We start from the raw sequence: 23,765 nt of genomic DNA on the forward strand, positions 1-23,765 counted from the left end.
CCAAGCTCCTTTCAGGCAGGTCAGAGATCAGAAGGTCTCCCCTCAGCTCCTGTTCTCAGCTGAACCCCCAGCTCCCTCAGCCGCTCCCATCACCCTTGTGCTCCAGCCCCTCACCAGCTCCGTTCCCTTCTCTCCACTCGCTCCAGCACCTCAAGGCCTTTCTTGGCGTGAGGGGCCCAGAACCGCCCCCAGGGTTCACGGTTTTTCCTCCCCAGTGCCCAGCACAGGACGGTCACCGCCCTGGGCCCGCTGGCCACACCAGTGCTGGTACCAGCCAGGATCCCATGGCCTCTTGGCCAGCTGGGCACACGCTGGGTCGTGTTCAGCCACTGTCACCAACACCCCCAGGGCCTTTTCCGCCGGGCACCTTCCAGCCGCTCTTCCCCAACCTGGAGTGTTTGTGGGACTGTTGTGACCCAAGTGCAGGACCCGGCACTTGGCCTTGTTGAACCTCGGGCAACTGGCCTCAGCCCACCGATCCAGATCCCTCTGTATGGCCATCCCACCCTCCAGCACATCAACGCTCCCACCCACCTTGGTGTCATCTGCAAACTGACTGAGGGTGCACTTGATCCCCTCGTCCAGACCACAGATAAAGGGATTATACAGAACTGTCCCCAATACTAAGCCCAGGGGAACACCACCCACGACCAGCCACCAACTGGATTTGGCTCCATTCATCACAACTCTTTGGACCTGGCCACCCAGCTGGTTCTTTACCCGTTCAGGCCATGACCTGCCTGCTTCTCCAGAACGTTTCACTGCGGGAAACAGTGTCAGAGGCTTTACTAAAGTCCAGGTAAACAACATGAACAGCCTTTCCCTCACGCACCAAGAAGAGTCTCCAAGGTCACTGCAAAGCAGACAGAGATGCTGACACTACTTCACAAGTTGAAATAATCTTCAGACAATTCCCATTAAGTTGGACTTCAGTGCAATATATTTAAATGTATGCTTTATGTTGAAACTCAAACGACACAGGTTTGGGGTGGGCAGGGGTAAGGTTTGGTTTTGTAATTTGATTATTATTTTGAGGAACAACTGCATCAAAATGAACGTTTTTCCTACACATTCTATTAATTTTTCTTTTTCTGTCTTATTTCTGATGTACCTGAGCTGCAGCATGTGCTTCTGAAAGCAGAAGTCTCGCTGGTTGATACAAGCCTAGCTGAATTAACACTTGAGCTTTTTCTATCCACAAGTAAGGGAAAGAAAGGGCACTCAGTCCTTTTCCTGTTACTGCATTTAGCTCAAAAACCTGAAAAAATAACAAAATATTACACCTTCATAAATTTCAAAACTAAACCAGATGGAATACAAATTGTTATTAACTATCATATTCACTTCTTGATATATCCCACAGCCCAGCTCAATTTTCTAATTTCAAAATTCAACACTATATTAAAGGAAAAACAGGTTTACTGTGAGATGTGGACTTTGTCATCCTCAACAGGCATTCAACTAATAAGTATATACTATTAAAACTAATTTTAGAACAGATTAAATACTTCACATCTGCTACTGTTGCAAATAAGTTGATTCTTGGTAATAACTAAAACAATTAAAAACTATTTGCAAGAGCTAGGAGAGGTGACTTGAGAGGCATTATGAATTATTAAAAAAAGATATTTTACAAGCACAAGAATGGAAAAATATACAAAGACGGCTAAATTATATGATGAAAACAAGAAAAGAATTGCCATAAAAAGAGAAAACAGAGGTGAGCTTTAAGAATATCAGTAAGGCAATGATCTTACTAAAGAAGATACAGAAAAGCCAGAGCTGAAGTATTTGCATGCCTTTAAAACAATGTCTAAGAGGGTGCAAACCAGTGTGCAGTGATGTGATGGAGAGAGGAAGAAGACAAAACTGAGACCAGGAGCTCAGAGACCAAGATCTCACTGTCTTTTCCATTGATTTGCCTTAGTCATAAATTTCACTTGTAGAAGGGTAGTTTTACTATGCATGAATACAGACTCTATTCTTGTTGTTCCACAATACAAATATTAATAATATGCCAGGCAAACCCCACTCACATTCAGCTTATGCCTGCCAGCAGAATTTAAGTAGTATGCATTTTTAAAGATTTCTTGTGTTTATGTATTTCTCAAATATAGAAGTATTTAAAAACAAACTAGCAAGTATATTAAAACACAAAGTGAAGAGTAATTTTTCAAAGAAACTGGAGTAGAAAGAAAAACCTTTGCACTTGAAGCAAGGATATTCTCAACTCTACTACCATTCAGCTGAGCATTTTCAAAAAGTGTTTTTCTTTCTTCTGTTTTAGTATGTACTTTTTTTTCTTTTTTCAATGCGATCTCTTGCCTACACCTAAATCACAAGAAAGAAGAAGTAAATTCAAGAATATTGTAAAAGTATTTCATAATTAGTATAACAAAACGTATTAGTGCATTAGGTATATTCGCCATACGCTCACTCTGTGGGTAGATACAAAACAATCATGCACAGAATTTTAGGGCACAGCTAATATACCCAAGTTATGTTAAGAGATCATGTTTTAAAATATTTTTTTCCAACACCACTTATCAATTGTAGGCAAAAAACCCCAACTAAATGCAGCTTCTGTAGTGAAAATACATACATTGCTTGTTCTAATCCACTAATGTGTGCTTCTCCAGCAGCTTTCTCATGATACGAAGATGCCTGACTCAGTTTTAGGTCCGAACATATCAGGGCAATTCTATGAATAAAAAGAAGAAACATTTAAGAAACAATCAGAATCTTTCATATGTTGCTTCATATAAACACGTCATATATAAAGAGCATACATTCCACATTTCTCAGTCCTACCATCTTACGTCTTGATTAATATTGGCAATAACAAAAAAATTAAATTAAAAAAGAGGGAAATGCAGTAGTTGGGATTACACATCGATAGAGGTCCTAGACCAATAGAATGGTTTAGGTTGGAAGGCACTTGTTTAAGATCATCCAGTCCAACCCCCGCCATGGGGAGGGTCACCTCCCACCAGCCCAGGCGCTCAGAGCCCCTCCAGCCTGGGACACTCAGGGACGGGCCACCCACCACTGTCACCACTCCAGCCAGCAAACCCACCCCTCTCCTATTTAGCAGCAAAAATGATGTGGTGAAAGCACAAAATACTTCTAATGTGGTCTCCCTACAGCAAGCGAAACCCCATACATGTGTATGTGCTAACCTACTTCTCTATATCAAGTAAACAGTATCTAGCAGGTACACATAGCTGATCATATACAAAAATCAGGTCATAGATATAAATAAAATGCCACCAAATAAAAACAAATCTTGAGGAGTCAATCAAAACAACTCATCTGGCAAAGCTTGGCTGCAAATCGATTACCTATTAGTAAATCAATTTTAGTTGCGTAAGAGAGTAACTCAGTAATCAGTTGGCAATCCAGATAAACACACGTACATTTGTATGCATGGATATTTATCTATTCTGTTACGTGGGATCAGTTTGAGGCATTCTAAAAATACATTATTTGGCATTTCACAAACTATTGGGAATTAAGCAAACAATTTTAGCTTATAAGTGTTAATTATTAAGCAAACATTACGCAATATAGTTCAAAAAAGCATGATGAAATGTTTTAACAAAGCAATAATTTGTCATTCCATGCATACTAAATATTTTTGAATCAAAACTTTTAGGGCTAATCATCCATAAAAATAACAGAATTTTGGTCACAAAGGCAAATCTATATAAAAGAGAATGTGTTTATTTGGGATACTTACTTGTGTTCTTAAGCTAAAGCAAATACGTTTTTAATGCAAGATGGGAGTCTGCATTTTAAATACCTAAAATATTATACTTTTATTAACTTTTTTTTTTACTTTGCCTTTTTTCAGTTAGGTGACAAAAAGGCATTACAAAAATTATTCACATAAATGTGGCTTGAGTTCCTAATCTTGTACACCTTTCCTTGTGGAGATCACATTCAGTGACAAATAGCAATTCTGCAAGCAAACCAATTAATCAAAACTCTATTAAAACTTATAAAAAAGGAATGAAAAGAAATAAAAACCATTAAAAATATAAAACAATAAGCCACAAAAAGCCTTGTTACTATTTAGTGAAATATTAATGGATTGTCCACTGCATTCAGTTTCTCTTCTCTTTAAAATAAATAGAGGATACAAACCGAAGGTGATAGAGGTCAGACAGACTTGTACATTCCACAATGTCATTAGCAATAACTTCAGCCAGCTGAAAGATGGGAAGAATCAAGTGGGGGCAAAACATTTTCTGTAGCTCATTAGATAAAAGGTCCATAAAATACAAAGTGCAAGTCTGAAAATAAATTTTTTAAATTCAATTAGTATAAACATAATTTTGTAGAGAATAAATTTTAAAGTAATGACTACATCTTCTGTTCCAAACGTTACTATTAACAAATAAATAAACAAACAAACTTTCAAGTTGAAAAAGCAGCTAGGTACACAGAAAGCCAGTAAATTTATTCTGAAAGTTCAGTTCAGAATGCAGAGGACAGACTAACACTTTTTGAAATATTAATGAATATTATGACAGAGAAGTATTTCTGACAGCTGTCTGAACATTATCGCACAGACAGAAAAACTAACACACACTACAGTTCTCTGCTACTCACTTTTTTCCTAAATAATTAATGCTCTAGAATTTTGAGGAGTATACTTACAGGTTTGGGAAAATTATCCCAGTTAATACCGTAACTATTTGTCTTCTGTTTAAAAGCATCTCTGATTTCTCTGGGACAGTCGTAATGAGCCCATTCTTCCACATTTACTGGTAAGGTATCAGCTGATCCTTTCCCTTTTGGCTTCTCTTTCACAACAGAAACTTCAACCTATAATAAAAAACGAGGACATTTATGAGGCCAAATTAACATTCTTGTTGGTATTAAATATTCAGCTAACATTTAAAAAAATGTATTTTCTTAATATCCTTTGAAATTTTGTCTTTTGTTTCTTTTTTTACCTCCAGACTGTGCGTTTTACAAAACAGCAGTATTTTAACCAAGTTGACAAATTAAAGAAAAATATCTGTAAATTTGTGACCTGTCAAGTCCACGCAATCAAGAATGAATGTATCATATGCAGACTCACAGATAAACTCTTCACAAGTTACGAGAGACTTTACAGGAAAGCAACTGAATTATTTAACAAATGAGCCCAGGGAAACAGCTCTCAGGAAGAGATGTTTGTTTTAATTCCACAAAGGCGTTCTTACTTGTTTCTCTTTCTTTTCGGCCTTCTCTTTCTTTTCGGCCTTCTCTTTCTTAGGAGCAATTATTGACTGTACCTTCTGAGGAGCTATAAGTTGTGAAGACTTTGATGATACTTTTATAATAGATCGTGAGGCTGACAATGATACCTAGATAATAAAATAATTAGTTAATTATTTTCAGCTTTCAATAATAATGTCAATTTCTAGTGATAATGATTATTCACTGTAAGTCACTATCCACAGCTATTAACAATTGTCACATACCCTGTTATGTTTGCATAAGAGATTTCTTCAGAAAACTAAAATTTCAAAGATTCTTAGATGTTTGCATTATTTATACAAGCATTTAGGATGATCAAGACAATGCACTTGAGCAGCTGAACTGTCAAAAGATGACATCACCCTTTGATAAATACTACTGCTACTTTTTTAACCTTTATGGTTGTGAGTTCATTTAAAAAAAACCCCAAAACCAAAAACTAGTCTAGATTTCTTATCTTCTACAAGGGATTAATTTCATATTGAAGTAATCTGAAGACTGCAAAGAGCCACTCTGCTCTTCTTCCGGATCAGTCTTCAATAATGGCACTCATCAATGTCGTATAAAAGAAATTTTAAATATTTAACCATAAGAATGTATCCATTGAAAATTTCTCTGAACATGCAATAGCACAGCTGCCGATCTTACCTAAAATAAATTTTAAAAAATAATTAGAGTATATGAATATATTTTGCTGGAGTGATCAAGAGTAGAACACAAAATATGAACAAAAAATAATGCTGGATGCTGCACAACTTGTAAAAATTTCAAATCAAAGGTAACACGTGTCTTTAAAAAAGGCAGAGGCAGCTGATTTGGCTGGTGTTATTGAGGTTGCACTCCAAACAAGGCTCAGCTGTGCTGTAGAACTCTCATTCCTCCAGTGCCACATGGTTATTCTTTCTCTCTCAGTACTGTTCAGCTGGGATTGTGAGTTCTTAGAATTACTGTCATTGTCTTAAAACCGGCACTGACAGCTGCATTAACTCTTAATTTTTAAATTTTTAATAGTTTATTCAAACAGTGATACTCCTTTCAGGTATTTTTTCTCTACTAAGACAGTCAACTTCAGGATATTAAAAATTATGCTTATGTAAAATCTGAAAACATCAATATTCAATTTTTATTTTTCCATTTCCTGTCTTCCATCAAATATTAGAGTCTAAACTGATTTCAGAATGAAAACTTGATCATAATTACCACACGAGTAACTAATTGCAGCTTTTTACAGCTAATTGGAATAAAATTATGCACAAGCTATAGCTTTCCGATCTAGTTGATATGTCTCATCTACAGCACTAAGATTGTTTCTATAATGATTTGCAGCAAGTATAGACATATTATCAAGTATAGATTTAGGCCCTGCAAAGATTTACTCATGTTTAAGGTATAATAATTTTTTATGCTTTTTGCTGTGATTCTAATTTAAATTAGGTATTCATATCAATGAGAAATGAGATTTGTTTGATGTGAGATGCTCTAACAATGAAAAAGTGATTAGAGAATAACAATCAGTGAACACCGCCTGTCTATACTTTTTCTCAAAACTTGACAAACAAATCAACATTTTAATTTAAGTTAATTCTGTCACACAATTCCTTTTAAATGACAACCCTTTTGATTCAACCTAAATGAAGGTCCCTCTGTAATTACCGCTCCTCAGAGCTTTCAGCAATGCCTTCAGCATCAGCATGTGTTCTGCCATTACTAAGTTTCTTTAACAAACAGAAAATTCAAAATTTTATAAACTTTTACACGAAACAAATGAATGAACACCGAAGAAACAATGGACCGCTACTTTTATTCTTAATGTCTCTTCTCTGTTCTCCTGAGATAAACAATTTTCTTGTTTAATCCTTAAAACAGAGAAAATATACTAATTATACCATAAAACTGGAAATTCTAAAGATGTAGTTAAAACATCAAGTGAATAGCTGGCACCATAATTACACAAGATAACTTGAAATATATTGGCCACATGATGATATAATAAATCTCACACAATCTCACCTGCCAGATACGGACGATACAAGCATACGCCATCAAACAGTGCTGCTGATGAAAAGGAGAACTCTGACCAGAAATCAAAGCCAGTAAAGTCTGTGCTCTAAATAAAGCTTCCAATTGTCTAATATTACTCAAATCTTCCAAATTAATTTGGGGCATGGTATCATTTGCTCCAGTGTCTATCTTCAAATTTTCTCTAGGCAAAAATTCTGGTATATTATTTTTTTCTGTTAAAAAACAAACATGTTTGCAGTGACAGTATTTTTAAAATGTATTCAAAAGTTAAAATTACTGACTTGAAAATGAAAATATTTATGAAGCAAAACCAGAGAAATGGAAATCTATCTACTGAAGATGTTCTTATGGTGATACAATGCTACTTGTACCATGTTTTCAATGAGTAATGTAACAGTTACATATATTAAATGATGTAATCTGACACAGAAATCCATAGCAAGCACACTTCATCTATGTCTTCCTGAAAATAAATCTGTGGGAAAGACAGTCTAACTTATTTATTTCAGGCACTCAAGTTGTGTTGCAGGCAAATCAAAAATCCTCTTGATCCTGGGGTAGTGGTTTCCAGTGACGAAAGACCACATCCCAGCCAGGTCTGAGCAGCGTATTTGGCCAGCACTCATTTCCAGAACAGAAACAGGCACTAATTCAAATACAGATGGGCCAATGTCAAATGAATCGAGAAAACAGCTCAAGCTCATCCCTGTGTCTTAACGAGATCTCTTAATGGCTCTTCATGGCAACGACAGCAGACACTGCTACTCAACCCTCTCTTTTGTGCTGTATTCTAGTAATTGTTCAGTAAACACTGATGTTTTATAGAAATGCCAACTCTGCTCGAAATTCAGCTCAAAACCAAGTAATTCAGCAGATTTTCAGCTTGAAGTACTATAAAGCCACAGTTGTCTTTCAACACCAAATTGATGCTCCACGACATAAACCAGAGTGCAGTAACACAGACCTATCGCATAATCCAATGACTGTACTGAGCGCAGGTCTCCACGGCATGACACGGAATGCACGGATACATTTCTGCTGGCATTGAACAAGTGACAGTGAATACTGAAGAAAGTACAGCCAAGCCGCTGCCATTCCTTCTGGTAAGTTGTAAATTAAAAATGTCCCTTACATTTGCTGCTGAGAAATTCTTCTGAAAGATATACACCTTTTACATACCTTCTTGTGAGGATTGCATAGAAAATTCCATATGTAGCAAGAGATCTACCACCCAGTCCAGAGGTTTAATAACATCATTGAGAGGAAACTGGTTACAATATAACCATTCAGCAAATTCCACCAGATAATCAACTTTCTGCCATTCATTCTCTTGTTTCTATAAAAGTAATAAAGGAAGAGTTTGTTTATATTCAGTGATGTAAACCATTGAAATTATATTCAAAAGTGCAATATAGTCTTAACACAAGAAAAAATAATTTGACAGTGAATAGTTTTATTGGCATCACATAATCAGAGTTATGCTAAACAGAATGTGAAAGAAAACTCTACAACTTAATTCTTTGCTTTATCAAAGCTTCTCGCAACTGGCTACTCTTAGACATTTTTCCTTGACAGGACTCAACTGAACTTTTACTGGATACCAGGATTCAACCAGACACAGTTTTCCAACTGAAGGGTAATCTCGAAGTTATAACAAGTAATGGTCAAGTCACTGGCCTTCGTACCAGTTCCATTGTGTACCTGCAATCCCATCAGTCACTTGAGGAACATCATTCTCTCAGCATTTGAACATACAGTAAAAACTGACAAACCTGTAAAGCAATGATGGCATTTTGAAAACAGCTTAACTCTCCAACAACACTTCTGGAGACTGTTACCAAATGACGCCACATATGTGACAAATAATCTTCACCTACACCTCTGAATTTCTGCATGTCCATCATAAAATTGCATCCCAATCCTGCCTTCACTGTAGCCATATGTTTAAAGATCAGGCTAGAAAAAGACAAAAGAAATTGCAAATTATTTGCATTTGTACCTGTAAAGAAACTTTATGAGTAGGATAGATATACTAGTTCATGTCAGTATAGTGCAGAGATGTAAAGTTCACAAACTGACATAAAAGGGCGTAAATCTTTGAACTTGGATAAGAGTAGGTAAACAGTACCCTAAATAATTTAGTTTCCATTTAATGTAAATGGATTTACAGCTAGGAAACTTTCTGCTATATAGCCACATTTCATGTGCCTACTTCCTTGAAAACTTAAGATACTACTTATATACAAGTTTTTAAAAGTGAAATTTGCAAATATTATGAACAGACTAATGACTACAAACACTACCAATGTATGTCTTTTTCATCGAAAAGACACAACAGTGTTTTCTGTTATAAGAAATGACAGGGTGACAAAAAGTAATCATAATATTTTCCCAATGCAAAAAAAAAAAAAAAAATACACAGAGTTTTACACGTCTCAAGAATCAGGATGCTTGTTTTAATAAAAAGAAGTCAACCAACTTACAGCCTGTGTCTTGTCTGAGGCAAAACTTTAATAGCTTCATCCAGGACTTTCAGTGCTGCCTCCCAGTCAGCTTTATCAGCATATATATGGAATAATAACCCATACAAGGAGGTTATTAATGACAGATCTTCCTCAGCACCTTTGAAGTACGTTCAAATGATTTATTAATATACTGCAGAATTAGAATAATGATATCACAAAATACTGGGGTTTTTCTTTATTAGCAGATCAAAAGAAGGAAGAACATACCTGGGAGAAAGCATCCAGCTGATAGCCCAATACTTTGAAAATCCTTTGTAATCCACTGATGCAAAGGCAACATATCTCCCTTCTCCTAAAAAGACACAAAAAGAAGGAAAAAAAAAAAAAGCCTTTTATCTTTCGGTTAACATACGTCTTTAAGTATTACTACACTTCTGTTTCATTTGTAAACCATTTCATATGGTTAATATGAACTATTAACATGTTACTTAAATAGCTACTTGGGCTGGAGATGAAAACCACAGCCCTTTCTCCAGAGTGAGCTCTGCAACACAAAACCAACACAGGGTGCCCTGGGCCCCTCACTCATCTTTCCAGCACTCCAAGCAGAGACTCCACAACCTCTCTGGTCAAGAATGAGTAAAAACTTACTTTTTGAGACTATGTTCAGATCATTTTTAAAAGATGACTTAATGTCTTTTGTTCCATTTTGCTTAGCTGGCTCTATCTGTGAAAATTTGACATCGTAACTCTCACCCAAAGACGAGAGACGTGACTGTTTCCCTCCTCTCTAGAGCACAATTTTGCAACTTCAAAGATAATTTAACTCTCTTGTTTCAAAAGCAGATTCATACACAGTTGTACTGATATACTCACCATTGAATACATTACTATACAATGTATAGTAATACAATACAGTTACTATATAGCCTAACTCGCAAGAATCACTGACATTTTCAGACAGGTGGTTCTGTGTGTCTGTGTGCGCTATGGGAATGCAGGTAAGAAACCACATGTGTTTACAACAAATAAGTCACTTTCCCCTTTCAGGAAAGGTATCTTGAAGTATGCACCCAGAGTTTCAGAGCGAACCAAAATGTTTCTTTATCATCAGTACCAACCACTAAACACAAGCAAAATGAACAATACCTATTGGATATTCTTACTTGTTTATTTTTAGATTCTGTTTTAATTATATTCTTAAGAATTGTTTCTGTAGGTTCTTTAAACTGCTCTCTGTCATGTGGAGAACCGAGCAAAGGTAAACACGTGTTCCAAAAGTGTCTGGCTGCAAACATTACGAGGGAGTAATTTCCAGCTTCACCTGCGTACCTGAGGAAAGTAAAGTAGAGCTTAACGAAAGAAAACAATTACACCCTAGGTAAAACAAAGGATTTTACTTCTAGAAATATCCATGTTTACCTGATCTGGGCAGCACCACGTATAATTTCAGCAATGAGGTATTAGCATATGAGCTTCATACAAAGATATTTTCCATTTTTATATACGAAACACCTTCACACATTCAGCAGAAGTAGCAATAATCAAGTACCATATTGAGGGGTTTACTCTATCTCTGTGTAATCTTAGCTCAAGAGCCTTCATAAAAAAAAAGTAGAAATCTACTCAAGATATTCTCATTGAAATAATCTACATTTTTGGCTTCCTATTATGTTTCTTTCTCATTCTAAAAACATTAAAAAATAGAACAAAACAGTTATTAATATACATACCAAACTCACGCCTCAGCCATGCGTCACCTTCTCGTGCCTATTCACTATTTAAAGCAATCTTTCCCCTTTGGGCTCGTGACACTCAAGTCACAACAGAGCGGACACCTGCAGAGCCCTCTCCGCACGGTGCCGCGAGCGGCTGCTCAGGCGCCGTGCCGGCTGCGCCGCGCTGCCCCGCTCTGAGCTGCCGCTCAACCCAGGGCCCTCTGAGGTCCCTTCCAACCAGATTCTCCCGCGATCCTGTGACAGGACAAGATCAGCTGTGTGGAACTTGATGAACTTACTAAACTGTAAAAGTCTGTGAAATCCTTTGTTAACCATTTCAACTCACAACCATTTCTGTAAGTCTTGGGAGAGAATATGGTCCTCCCTAAATCTGTAAATCAGATTTTAGGTCTCTTTTATATCAGTCTTCTCTCAAAATAAAACATACCTGGCGCTCTGAACAAAGGCTTTTGATGCTGCTAAACGCGAATATTTTCTTCCACACAAATTTTCCATTATACTATTTCCTTGTATACAGGCAGCAGTGCTTAACATTTCTTGTCTCGCTCTGTTACCAGGCCTGAAGAAAGGCAAATAATTCAAACAATGCTAGTCTTGCAGTCTAAGAACATACCAGCTCCTGTTAGTGATGCTTCCAAGTTGCTGCTAAATAGATGTCCCCAGCTTTGGAATTTACAAATGCTCCCGCTGACTTTTCTTTTAAAAACTGAAAATATTTGAAAACCTAAACATTTTCTGAAAATATATCAGAAATATCTTTTTCATAGCTCTAATGAAAATAACTGCAAAATCATATTTTTAAAATTATTATCTGCAGTTAGCAAGGAGAGAAAACAGATTTGGGGTTTTCTCACCATTATTCACTACTGTACATCAGAGCAAATATTAGTTTCAAGTCAAACTTACATGGTAAGAAATTAAAAACAGAAATAGGGAAAAATTAGACAATTTTTGATACTTTCTTTTGAAAAGTCTCTCTTATGTCTGGTCAAGCATGCTCAGGGCTCTGGAGAAATTTATTTGGACCATATTCCACTACATTTAAAAGAAAATAATTCAGATTTCAGTCCCAGCAGTTAATCAGTTAAAAATAAGTAAGTAAATCAATTCGATATCTTTGGTTAATAGTGATTCTGTAAGAAAAGTAGTAATACATTTTGCAAAAACTTTTAATGTCTTAGTTACCATGTGCAACCATATAAAACCCATAAACATTCCAGTTGGTCCAGTTCCTGCTCTGCGGTGAGAATTCTCATGCAGTTATGCTTTGTGTCCAGGAAAGGACACCAGTGTTTGACAGGACAAGTTAGCAACAAGGCAAAGTGAAAAATAAATATTTAACCCTTCTTCGTGCCGAAGTTGTGCTTTACCATGGGAAGACTACGTTCATCTTCCGTTTCTCTGGAAATAGCATTGACAAGCCAGGACTACATTTCTTTGTCAAAGAATCATTTTGTCATTCACTTGTTTGCAGATTGCTAGATATGCAGAAAGTATTTTCTCAATTTCTGTAATGTTCTGAAACTATATATTTCACATTAAGATACCTTATTTGGTTTTAGATGGTATTCCCCATGTAGCAAACAACCATGAATTTCAAAGAGCAGAATATTTTTTTAAAAACATAAATTATTTTTCAGAGTGAAAATGGAAGAATAAATTAAATTTGAAGTGTTTCAAATGTTTATTTCACACTTCCTACATTCCAACAAGTTGTTACTAAATGGAGTTGATTCCCTTCTTTTTTGATAAAATTATGTTCCGTTTTTGGAGGAAATTATATAAAAAAAATAGAAGGACTGAAAGGATATCACCTTTGTATAATAAAGGACACCACCAACAGACCCATTTACATACAAAACTTTTTTTTTTCCCTTTTTTTTCTTTGAGATGAAAGTTTCAAATTATCATGTAAGACACTGGACTTTTAAAGAAATGAGTTATGTTCCTATTGCACCCGTGTGCACAGAGGGTAATAAAGACCACAAAGAGAACCTGACAGCAGAGCTTGAGCAGAGCAGCTGCCATCACCCGTTCTCACCGCAGCTCCGTCTGGCTCCGTGAACTGCGTATCAGAGCCAGTTCCGCACCAGATGCCCTTTGCAGCAGCAAAAGGACCAGAACAAGCTACGTTCCACTTGGAAATTATAAAAGTGTGAAAAGACCATGATTGCCAGAGACCATTTTAGAAAAGCACTGCTCCCCAGGAAGACACACAAATGCCTGTATATATGACCTGTTGACTGACTTGGATAACAAAACTCATGTATCTTCCTGAACTGAGGGCTGCAGTCTGATCTCACGCTGCCTTTTGCTCAGGCTGCACTGCAGAGTTAAAACTTCACCTGCAGGACTTCAGTCACTGGTAATAACCAAGTCAGCAGCAGCAGGAAAGTTATGCTTTCACAGAATCACAGAATGTTAGAGATTGGAAAGGACCTCAAAAGCTCATCCAGTCCAATCCCCCCACGGGAGCAGGAACACCCAGATGAGGTTACACAGGAAGGCATCCAACAGGAGAGTTTCTTTGTAAAAAAGGTTCTTTCACTTTTGATTATGCGATCAGATGCATTTACCCTATATAGTCTATCTTCAAAACTTAGTTCAGATATTCCACAGTATCATGCAAAATTTCACGTACTTACATTTCATGTTTCTTAGTATCTCTGTTGTGGAAGCACTTATCTGATTGCAATATCCTTTTGGAACAAGTCATCACTGTCTCATAGTCGTGTGACACATACGCAAAATACATCAGTCGTGTCAGCGTCTGCAGTTCCACCACGGAATCTGACCAGCTGCATTCTAAAGCCAATTTCACTAACTGGGGAAAAAAACAAACAAACAAAACAAAGTTTAAATCTCAGGGTTTTATAATTCTCTTTTCTATAGCACTGACATGCTTACAGCCATACTTTCTGTACAGCCCCCCTGGACATGGAACAAGTGTGTGGTAAAACAAGCTACAAAACCAAAGAGTTAAAAGAACAATCAAAATATACAACAGAGAAGCATCATTCAGCCTGTAGTAAGTATTATAAATCCAGGTGCGAGTGTGCATGCGTTTGGACCAGCAGTATCTGTCAGGACTTATCTGTCCTCAGTCCTCTTCTGAAAATCAGTGGAACGGGACTTCTGAAATTCAGAGCCCATTTTAGTTGTCAGAGGTAAGAATGGGAGACAGAACTGGTTTTACAACAACGGTGTTTCATATTTAGTTTCATTATAGGATCTAAACATCTTCCTTGCTTTTGCATGCATGCAGTCAGAAAGTTCCATCTTTTTAAGATCATGAGAAGTGTTAATGAATTAGTCAAAATGAGGATACTAAAACACTGCTCTACAAAACTAAGCCACTGAAGTAATAGCTAAAGCTAACTCATAGTATCTGGCATAAATCTGTAGACCAACTAGAATTAGATAGCTATATATAAGGACCCAGATCCTAGTCTTTAGAAAGACAGACTTCTGTAGAAGTGTTAGATATTGTCACCAGATTCCTAACTAAATGGGGAAATACATCTTATTCCTTTAAGAAAGCTCTTTACGCAGAGGTAGAAATTATAAATGTGGTAATCAAACGGGTAAGACTACAACTCATTGTTTTGAAAATCCAGGGTATAAACATTTTACACCACTCTCATTGCTCTTGACTACCCTGGTGCCATCAGGATCACAGAGAAGTGTGGCACTGCTCAGCGTGAGTAACCATGGAAGGCTGATCCAAAGCCAGTACTTTAAGAAACTATGCCTTGTATAACACCTAATTTTTTAAATAGTAACAAACGTAGTTGTGTTCTACCTTGCAACGGCCAAGAGTAATTTCACTATAACATGAAGTTTTCTGTTCAAATTCCACAATGCTTCCAATATAAACCCTAAAATATGCCTCTCTGACCTGCCTGAAAGGAGCTTGGAGCCAGGGGGGTCGGGCTCTGCTCCCCAGGAACAAGCGCCAGGACCAGAGGAAACGGCCTCAAGTTGCGCCAGGGGAGGCTGAGGTTGGATCTGGGGAACAATTTCTTCCCCCAAGGGGTGTGGGGCATTGGAACAGGCTGCCCAGGGCAGTGCTGGAGTCGCCATCCCTGGAGGGGCTGGACAGACGGACATGAGGTTCTCAGGACATGGGGCAGTGCCAGGGCTGAATTCAATGATCTGGAGGGGCTTTTCCAAACAAAACGATCCTGTGATTCATAAAGTTTTCTCCACAAAACAAGAATGGTCAGAAGTACAGTTCTGTACAGAATTCATCTGAACCCATTATGCTCATTTGATGTTATTGTTAGGGAATAGACTGCCTTAGCTTATCGAATTATACTGCTTCTTACAGAACGTATTTAGAAACTGCTTATCAAGAACATGCTCGGTATAAGTAAGTTTGCTTAGAATAACTTCTGCAAGCTGTGAACTTTCTGATTCGCTAAATAAAAAAGGCCTCAGACCCTTGCATCCCTGGAGAAAAGTAAATGAACAGAACAGCATCTAACAGAAGATAAGAAACAGAAGAATGCTTTGGCCATTGCCAACAACTTATTTTTCTCCAGCTGCAAGTGCAAAATAGAAACTGGACTTCGACTGACAGCCTGCCAACAAAAATGAAGAGGTGCGATGAGGAACGGGGAGAGCCCCGGCTCTAGTTCCGCCGTTCGCCCCAAGTGCCACGCGGCAGGTGCCAGTTTGGACTGGGGGGTACAACTGTCCATGTTTCTTTCGCCGAGGTTCCCTCTTCAGGGAGCACCAGCTCGAGCTGCTCTATGTTGTATCTTGTGAATTATCTAAGAAGAATTTCTGGAATCCATGTCTGAGTCTCTGCTACAAGAAACCTCAGGAAAAGAAACCTCCTTAACAGTTATGGAAATAATCAGAGCAACATGGGAGTCATCCTAGCACTGGTATTCTAATGCTATCTGTTTCCTGGATAAATGAAAATATTCAGTCAGAAATATCTTCTGCCTCTCATAACTATTTAATCTCCTGGAAAGTTTTCAAGGAATTAATGGTACAATGAAAATGTCAAACTGAATTTTCCCTCTATCCACACTGAAACTGAAATCACACTTATACTATGTGATTTCTTAAAACTTGAGAGCCAATAAAACACAACTAAATACCTGAGATAAGCTAGGAACGGTGAAATCCATGAGACCCAAGCCATTACATGAATACATTTCTAGACCAACAAGAATTCTTGCTGTAACATCTTGTGCTTCACCATTATTCTAAGCAGAAATTAAAAAATCACATTAACAGTGTTTTTGTTTTGTTTGCATGTAAACATTATTAAGGACATTGAGATGACAAGGTAATCATAACAACAACTATGTTTGAAAACCCCAATTTCCATTAAGCAAGTCTTCCACTCCTTATTGTGCCCTTAAAATGGAGGATTTTATGTAATAATTTATTTTTAATTAACATTGTGAACTCTGAACTACTACAGTTTCAACATTAGAAAAAACATAGCAAGAATACAATGAATGTAAATTTAATATATCACTGAGAGATTATGGCTTTATAGACACAATAAAATAAAAATATAAGAATAAAATATTAATTTCCAACTTGCTAGGTCCATATTCTATGTATAGACAACATTAAATGTTGATATAAATAGGGCTGATTTTTCTTAACATTCTTAGTGTAGGCATTTCATCATTTTATATGTATGAAATAAAAACTAAATATGTTACACAGTCATCATAATTATTCTTGGCAACTAAAAACACAAGATAGAGTTAAGAAATGTAGACTCACTGCTATGCCTGATGTAAAAAATCTGCTGTATTCCATAAAGATTTATGGGAACTACAGCCAGAATTTATTTTCACATTGTATTCAAATATACAGAAGAAAATACACATCGATAATTTCAGTCATTATTAAATGAATTTATGAATATAATTTCCATTTGTCAAAGAAAAGTTTCAAGATTCTGCAGGATTTCTGAGAAATAATACCTCCTCCTCAGTCCCAAGTTTGTATCTGATCTGCTGCTGATGTAGCTGTTTTGCTTTCACCCACGTAGCGATGATTTGCTGTTGAGCAGCAATCGGGACCGTTTCACCGGGTGCGGTTCTGTTTGTCACAGTCAGGGCAAATTCACAAATCTAAGCACCAAGAAGGAAAAAAAAGACTGAAACACAGGAGAAATATGAAAAGCTCTTTGTACAGAACATGCCATCGATTAGTTATTTTAAAATGACTGGACATGCATCTCCAAGCCTCACGCCAACCTGCAGAGCAAACACGAGTTCCAGTGCTGAGCCACAGCTGGTGAGGAACCTCAGTGGGCACCTGAGCAGCACCCGAGGTGGCAGCAACTGTCAACGATGGGAGATTTTTTTTTGCAAAAATTTCTACGATTTCATTTATATGAATTGTAATATATGACAGCAGGCCAAGAAAGACACAAAAAATGATGGGTTTGTACCTCTAAGGCAGCTTTGATATCAGGAAGTCCATGGGGATCTACTGAAAAAGACTGGATGGTATCTGCTCTTTCATGGCTCTTTTCTGTAGCTTTTCTGCTTCTGTCTGCATCTTCTTTTTTCTTCTCAGCATGTTCTGGCTTTGGAATCCAACAAAGGATTAAGCCCCGAGCCACAGCATTACATAACATCAATAAAATCACAGTACTTCTGTAGAAGAAAACAAAAATCAGAAGTGCATACTGCATCAGATCAAAAGAAGAGGAAGCAATAAAGTTCATTACTCTCAAGGAATAAATGATACTTGAAAATGCAGATTTTTTTAAAAAGCAAAGTTATGGATGTTACAAAAAATTTCCTATTGAAAAAGCTGTTAAAATACAAAAAACCACATACAAAAACCACAACCAGCTTTTATAGTTTACATCATTTTTTCAGCTCTTTCTACAATTGAAGCTTCTATTTCCTCACAGAAAAAAGAAAATCATATTTATGTCAGACAAACACATTTAAAATTTATTTTTTTATTAGTGGGCTGCTATGCATGAAAATAGTAACTATTTCCTAAAAAAGTAACCTAAGCAAAACCTCTTACATAAAACCATTTATTTATTACACTGTATTACTCTTCATGCCAACCAACTACTGAGCTGGAGTTACCTTTTTTTTGTGAAAACATCAACTGTATTATGACTAAAAGGTTATTGCTGATACACGGTAATATAAATATCAGAATTAATAAGTGCACAAACGGCACTTTAGACCTTGTTCTCCAGCTCTGTTCAAAGAGCCTCTTTGCTGCTGGTCCTCACGGTTTGCCTAGTGCTGAGGTCACAGTCAAGAATGTCCTACAATTTCTAGGATTTTGTCCCACAGTCAGATTTGACTTGAGCATCTCCTCTGTCAATCACTCTCCCATTGCGTTTACTACACCGCAGGATTTCTCTAAACCACTCTCAAATCCATGTTCCCATTTTCACAGTGTATTGATGTGCACGTTCCCTTTTTTCTTTTCTCTTATATTTCAGAACTCTGATTAGAAAGAGTTACAATGAACTATATTTACAACGTAATTCAACTTCAGAGCAACTGACAGCAAGCAAACACATTTCGAGCTGTCCTACAAACTCACAAAGAAAATTTTCCTGATTCTATCTGACCAGCTTAACAAAATGCTGTTTCACGTGCATACATTGCTATTCCACAACAAAGAGAAATCCATACTGCTTAGTCCAAAATTAATATAGATTATGCGAATAGTAACAAAGAACAAATAGAAACAATTAAAAAGTCATTTCGCACCACAAAATTAATCTTCTGAACTACTCTGTATGTACCAAAGTCCTTCTACTAATAATAAAAGGTAGCAATAAAAGTCTTTCACAGCACAAAGTGATTTACAATGTTTTAAAAATCTTTTTCTGTTTTAGAAGAAAAGAGCACGTTCATAACCAAACACGTAAATTTACCCGTTTTGTCCAACATTCTTGATGGCTCCAAGAAGAGTCTGCAGATACTCAATAATTTTCCTCTGTCTTCCTGCAGAGATGAGATGTCTGTTGTAGTTTAGGACATACACCACAGCATTGTGAACAATCCAGGCTTCGTTCAGCTCTTCTCCTATTTCAGCTGCACGTTGGAAGTTTTCCATAGCATATCGAGATAAGTGGTCTATCCATAAACTGCAAAATTAGTATAAAGAAGCTGTTATTCCAAAACTTTGACACTAGAAGGAATTGTATCATAAGGTTAAATGTGCAGTAGCAGATCTCAATCAACGACACCAAAATTTTCATTACTTTTCAGTTGCATTTATTAAGTTTTCACCCATTAACTTGTATTTTACTTGGATGAGGAGATGACTCAGGAAAGGAATTAGTATCAACATAAAATGAATAGCCTCTGACACTCGAACGCTATTAGCTTAAAAAATATTGGCTATAGTTCACACTTCATCCACTTGTTTTTTTAAAATGCATGTGTGAATCCACACATCAGTGCTAGAAATCATTAAGTGTCCATGACTGGGCTCTACTGGAACACAGACACAAGACATTCCGCTCAAGTGCAAAGGAGGCGGCTTTTCTACTTAAAACCGCACGCGTTCTCGCTCTCAGTGAGCTCCAGGTGGCCTGAAATGCTCAGTTTTAGCAGAACAACATCTTTTTCATAGTCTAGACAATAACTTTTTTCAATGACTTTATTTCTTTTTTTTTTTTCCTTAATTATCAAGATGTACCATTACCTGGAAAAAGCAATATTAAGAACACAGTCTTGAGTGACCACACAGAGTGGTCATGGCTGTCACAAAACCACAAGTGCAAATGGACACAGGGTAATTCCATGTCAGCAGTGGTACAGGACACAGAGACCAAAGGGCTTTTTCCTGTGAGTTTTTAATCTAATTGGGTAAACTCAAAAACAGCTTAGCAGCAAATTTTGGAACAATGTCCTCATCTTCTTTGTCCCTTGATTCTGATCAGTTTATAGTTTTCCCATGTTACTGAACATTTGTGGATGGTGAGAAAAACATCACTTAATCATCAGACAGTGCGCAGACGTGGGGACACAGCGCTGACACCCTGCTGTCCCAGGCCATGGCCAATGTCAGTATGAACGTGAACAGAGGAGAGTTTAAATACCAGCTTCGGAATTCTCCCCCATCCCCTCCTCCGCAAGAAATAATTGTGTGAGACCAGAAAAAAACCCGATACTTGCTGTGTCCTAATCTCCGTTATTAATTTCAGTTGATTTGATGGAACAGATCAGTTTTGCAAACTGACATAATTCATTGTATGTATTCAGGTACTCAGACATCATTATAGTTATAGGAGCCATAAAGCAAGACAAAGAGTTTTCTGATTTGGGGAAATGTATTTTCACATATAGAATTTCATGATCTAAATGTCAACATAACACAGATTTAATAGTTTTTAAGGTTGGGCTACTGGCTTCTAAATTTCAGAGAATTAAACGTTAAATGAAAAATAAAATGCACACTCCAGAATGAAAGCAAACTAAAGAAAAATTATTTCAAACTACTTTTTAATATTATTTTCCTTTTCCCACTACCATGAATATCTAAAAATATGAAGCATCTGCTGACAATGAATTTTAGTAACTAGAAATAACTTTTGCAATTATCATCTCTGCATGGTAATAACAATCTGTTAGAGTTCCTAGGTCTTGTTATATTATTAAAGAAAAGCACCTGTATGTTTTCCATTCTGGATCACTTTCAGGAAGACATGACACCTGCCCTGGACAATCCTGCCTTCCGTCTTCTGGAGGCACAGCACGATCGTTCAGTTCAACTCCCTGCAGTCTTAACAAATCAACAGTTGCCTAGGAAGATACAGAGAAATAAATCTTCTACTCAGGTTATAACTGTGAAAATAGACTGTGACTCAGTATTAATGTTGTTACCTCTTCAAAAATTAAAAAATACAAAATGCTTTTTCAAATGTTGTACAACTATATGAAATACAATGTAAAATATTTCATAATATTCCAATTGTCAGCAGCTAGTTTTACTAAATAACTTCATTGAGAAAAGAAAAAATTAGTTTTTTTAAAATCATATTGGAACTTTAAGGATCCAGAAATATAATGTCACATGTCAAATATTTACAATAGAATCCCTTGTAAAAAAGTGTTATCACCACCTCGAGTGAAACTATTGCTACAGTTACAGTCACATAGTATTTTGGTACAGATGCTTCATGAAACTACTCCTTCCTTTAGTTCCTATGAAGACAGACAATAATTGAACTCAAAATTCCAGTGCTTTAAGATTTATAAAATTATACATAAAACAAAGCTAAATTAAACAAATATTAATGACAGCTGTGTAATTTATTTACCTCTCCATTAATGAATCTTATTTCTGCTAATATTCTGAGTAAATCTCTCTCAAAAGAGAAGGATTTATCAGGTAGTAATGGTTGTCCTGGTGAGCTGTCACCTTGATCATCATCCTTCAGAATTGCACCAGCTTTCTTCTTTTGTGCCACAACTAAATAAATAAATACATCATTCTACTATTACCATGCAAATAAGAAAAAAATCACCTTCATTTTGAAATTTTAAAATCCCTACACATTCTTAAATCCACAAGAAAGTTATCAAGTACAGACTTAAAATTATTTCACTTTTTTTTTATCAGTACAATTTATTGCACTCAAATCCTCTTCTTCTCAAGCAGCGCTGAGGTGTCGGTTACCTGTAATTTTGCTGCATTTTGCATAAACTTCAATATTTGCAACAAATAACTTGCTTCAGTCATAACGTGCATACTGAAATTACATTAATATGAATATAACCCATGGCCTCTAGTTCAATTTTATTGCTTCAGTAGAAGCGGAGTTCCAGACACTATGTAGTGGCTAAAAACCCGGTGTGTTTCAGTCATGCGTGGGGTTGACCTTCTAGCAACACACACATCAATAAAGAGGAAAAGAGCATTATTTTTCTTTGGGTTAGTAATGAAGAGAAATATAAACACAAAGTAAGAGCACAGAAGCTGTCCCAATGGGTTCCTTCCACACCGTCAGCCAACAGCAGGTGTTTGAGGAAAGGCATAAGAAGCAGGATACACAAAGCTACTTTTTCTCCTGGTCTACCTTCAGTTTTTCAGAATCTGCATCCAAGAATCTCCTGAACCAGAGGTTCTGTTTGACCCATCAAGTTCAACACTCTTCAATAAATCTAACTTATTAGTCTTTGTCTAATTTTTTAAACCATACTGAGCTATTAAAAAAATAACTTTTGAATTTCTGCTAAAAAGTAATATTTTTGTTTTCATAAAGCTTGTGACACTGACTGGACTGCCCCTGGTTTCCAGCTCAATCACACATATTTACTTTCTCCAGACTAGCCATGTTTCATATTTCATCTCCTTTCTAACTAAAGGGAAAAAGAAATATGTACCAGAAAGTCAGGGCAACCACGCACCAAAAGCATCATTAATAGGAACTGGAATGTTCTTTTCCTGTAACTCCAGAATGTCTTGAATTATTTGCCCTTATTCAGGCCGCACAACCCAGCAAGCCTCTGAAGAGGGTCATCGCACTACAACTATCTTTGCTCTATCCTCAATCTGATATATATAAAGACAACCTTTCCTTTTTCTCACATGCTGATCCTCGAATTAGTAGTCATAAAGAAAAATCAAATGGAACATGAAAATGAACAGTGCCAACAGTTCTCAGAGAACTCCAGTCAATCCTATTTTTTTCTTCCTGAGTATCTACACGCTTATTCACATTTCACCTAACTGCAGGCAGCACCCCCGCAGTGGGAAGCTGGCCAGCACGGACTCCCCCACCTGCTCCGCCGCGCGCTGCGGTTTCCTCCACATCCACAGAAACGTCCGCGCCCGGGGCCAGGTGTGCAGGAGGCCCCTCTGCAGAACAGAGACCTCCACAAGGCCACAGGTACCGCTCCATTTCTGGTGAAGTTCTACCGCTGAAAGCATCATCCACATTCAGCAATCCCATAACAAACTGTGACTGGACCATGCGAAACGCTCTGAACAGAGATGAAGTGTCTCCACCTCCTGCCTACCCAGGAAAAGGGTTTAGATTGACACGGACAGAATTATAAAGCCCCATAAACATTCAGAGTATGAGAAAGACACCTTTACCTTGGAGGTACAAAACTTGTGAAAGAGAAACACAACATACCAGTTCCCATTAATGATGCCTTTGGTGCCTGATTGCTCCGAGTTTCTGGTAAGTATTTCCTTTTCCCTTTAGTTTGGAAAAAGAGATGAAAGATGAAATATGGCTAGTCTGGAGATGAAAAACGCATGGAAGAAAAAATAGGGCATGAATTTACCTATTAAGTGGACCTTGGAAACA

General features: G+C 37.1%; 1 protein-coding gene across 1 annotated transcript in view; it reads right to left on the reverse strand.

Moving 5' to 3' along the window:
• The window catches only part of CFAP46 (cilia and flagella associated protein 46), a 70,195-nt gene that overhangs the window by 25,416 nt on the left and 21,014 nt on the right, over positions 1-23,765 (reverse strand). Inside the window, 20 exon segments of the mRNA XM_065638943.1 lie at positions 1,112-1,258; positions 2,202-2,331; positions 2,603-2,701; positions 4,147-4,295; positions 4,663-4,830; positions 5,214-5,357; positions 7,261-7,484; positions 8,452-8,608; positions 9,045-9,228; positions 9,756-9,894; positions 10,005-10,089; positions 10,904-11,069; positions 11,904-12,035; positions 14,122-14,300; positions 16,588-16,695; positions 17,434-17,583; positions 17,907-18,114; positions 19,374-19,586; positions 21,116-21,249; positions 21,768-21,919. Coding sequence (XP_065495015.1) covers positions 1,112-1,258; positions 2,202-2,331; positions 2,603-2,701; positions 4,147-4,295; positions 4,663-4,830; positions 5,214-5,357; positions 7,261-7,484; positions 8,452-8,608; positions 9,045-9,228; positions 9,756-9,894; positions 10,005-10,089; positions 10,904-11,069; positions 11,904-12,035; positions 14,122-14,300; positions 16,588-16,695; positions 17,434-17,583; positions 17,907-18,114; positions 19,374-19,586; positions 21,116-21,249; positions 21,768-21,919 — 3,068 coding nt within the window.

This window comes from Caloenas nicobarica, chromosome 7 (assembly GCF_036013445.1).
Source record: "Caloenas nicobarica isolate bCalNic1 chromosome 7, bCalNic1.hap1, whole genome shotgun sequence".
Classification (NCBI taxonomy): domain Eukaryota; kingdom Metazoa; phylum Chordata; class Aves; order Columbiformes; family Columbidae; genus Caloenas; species Caloenas nicobarica.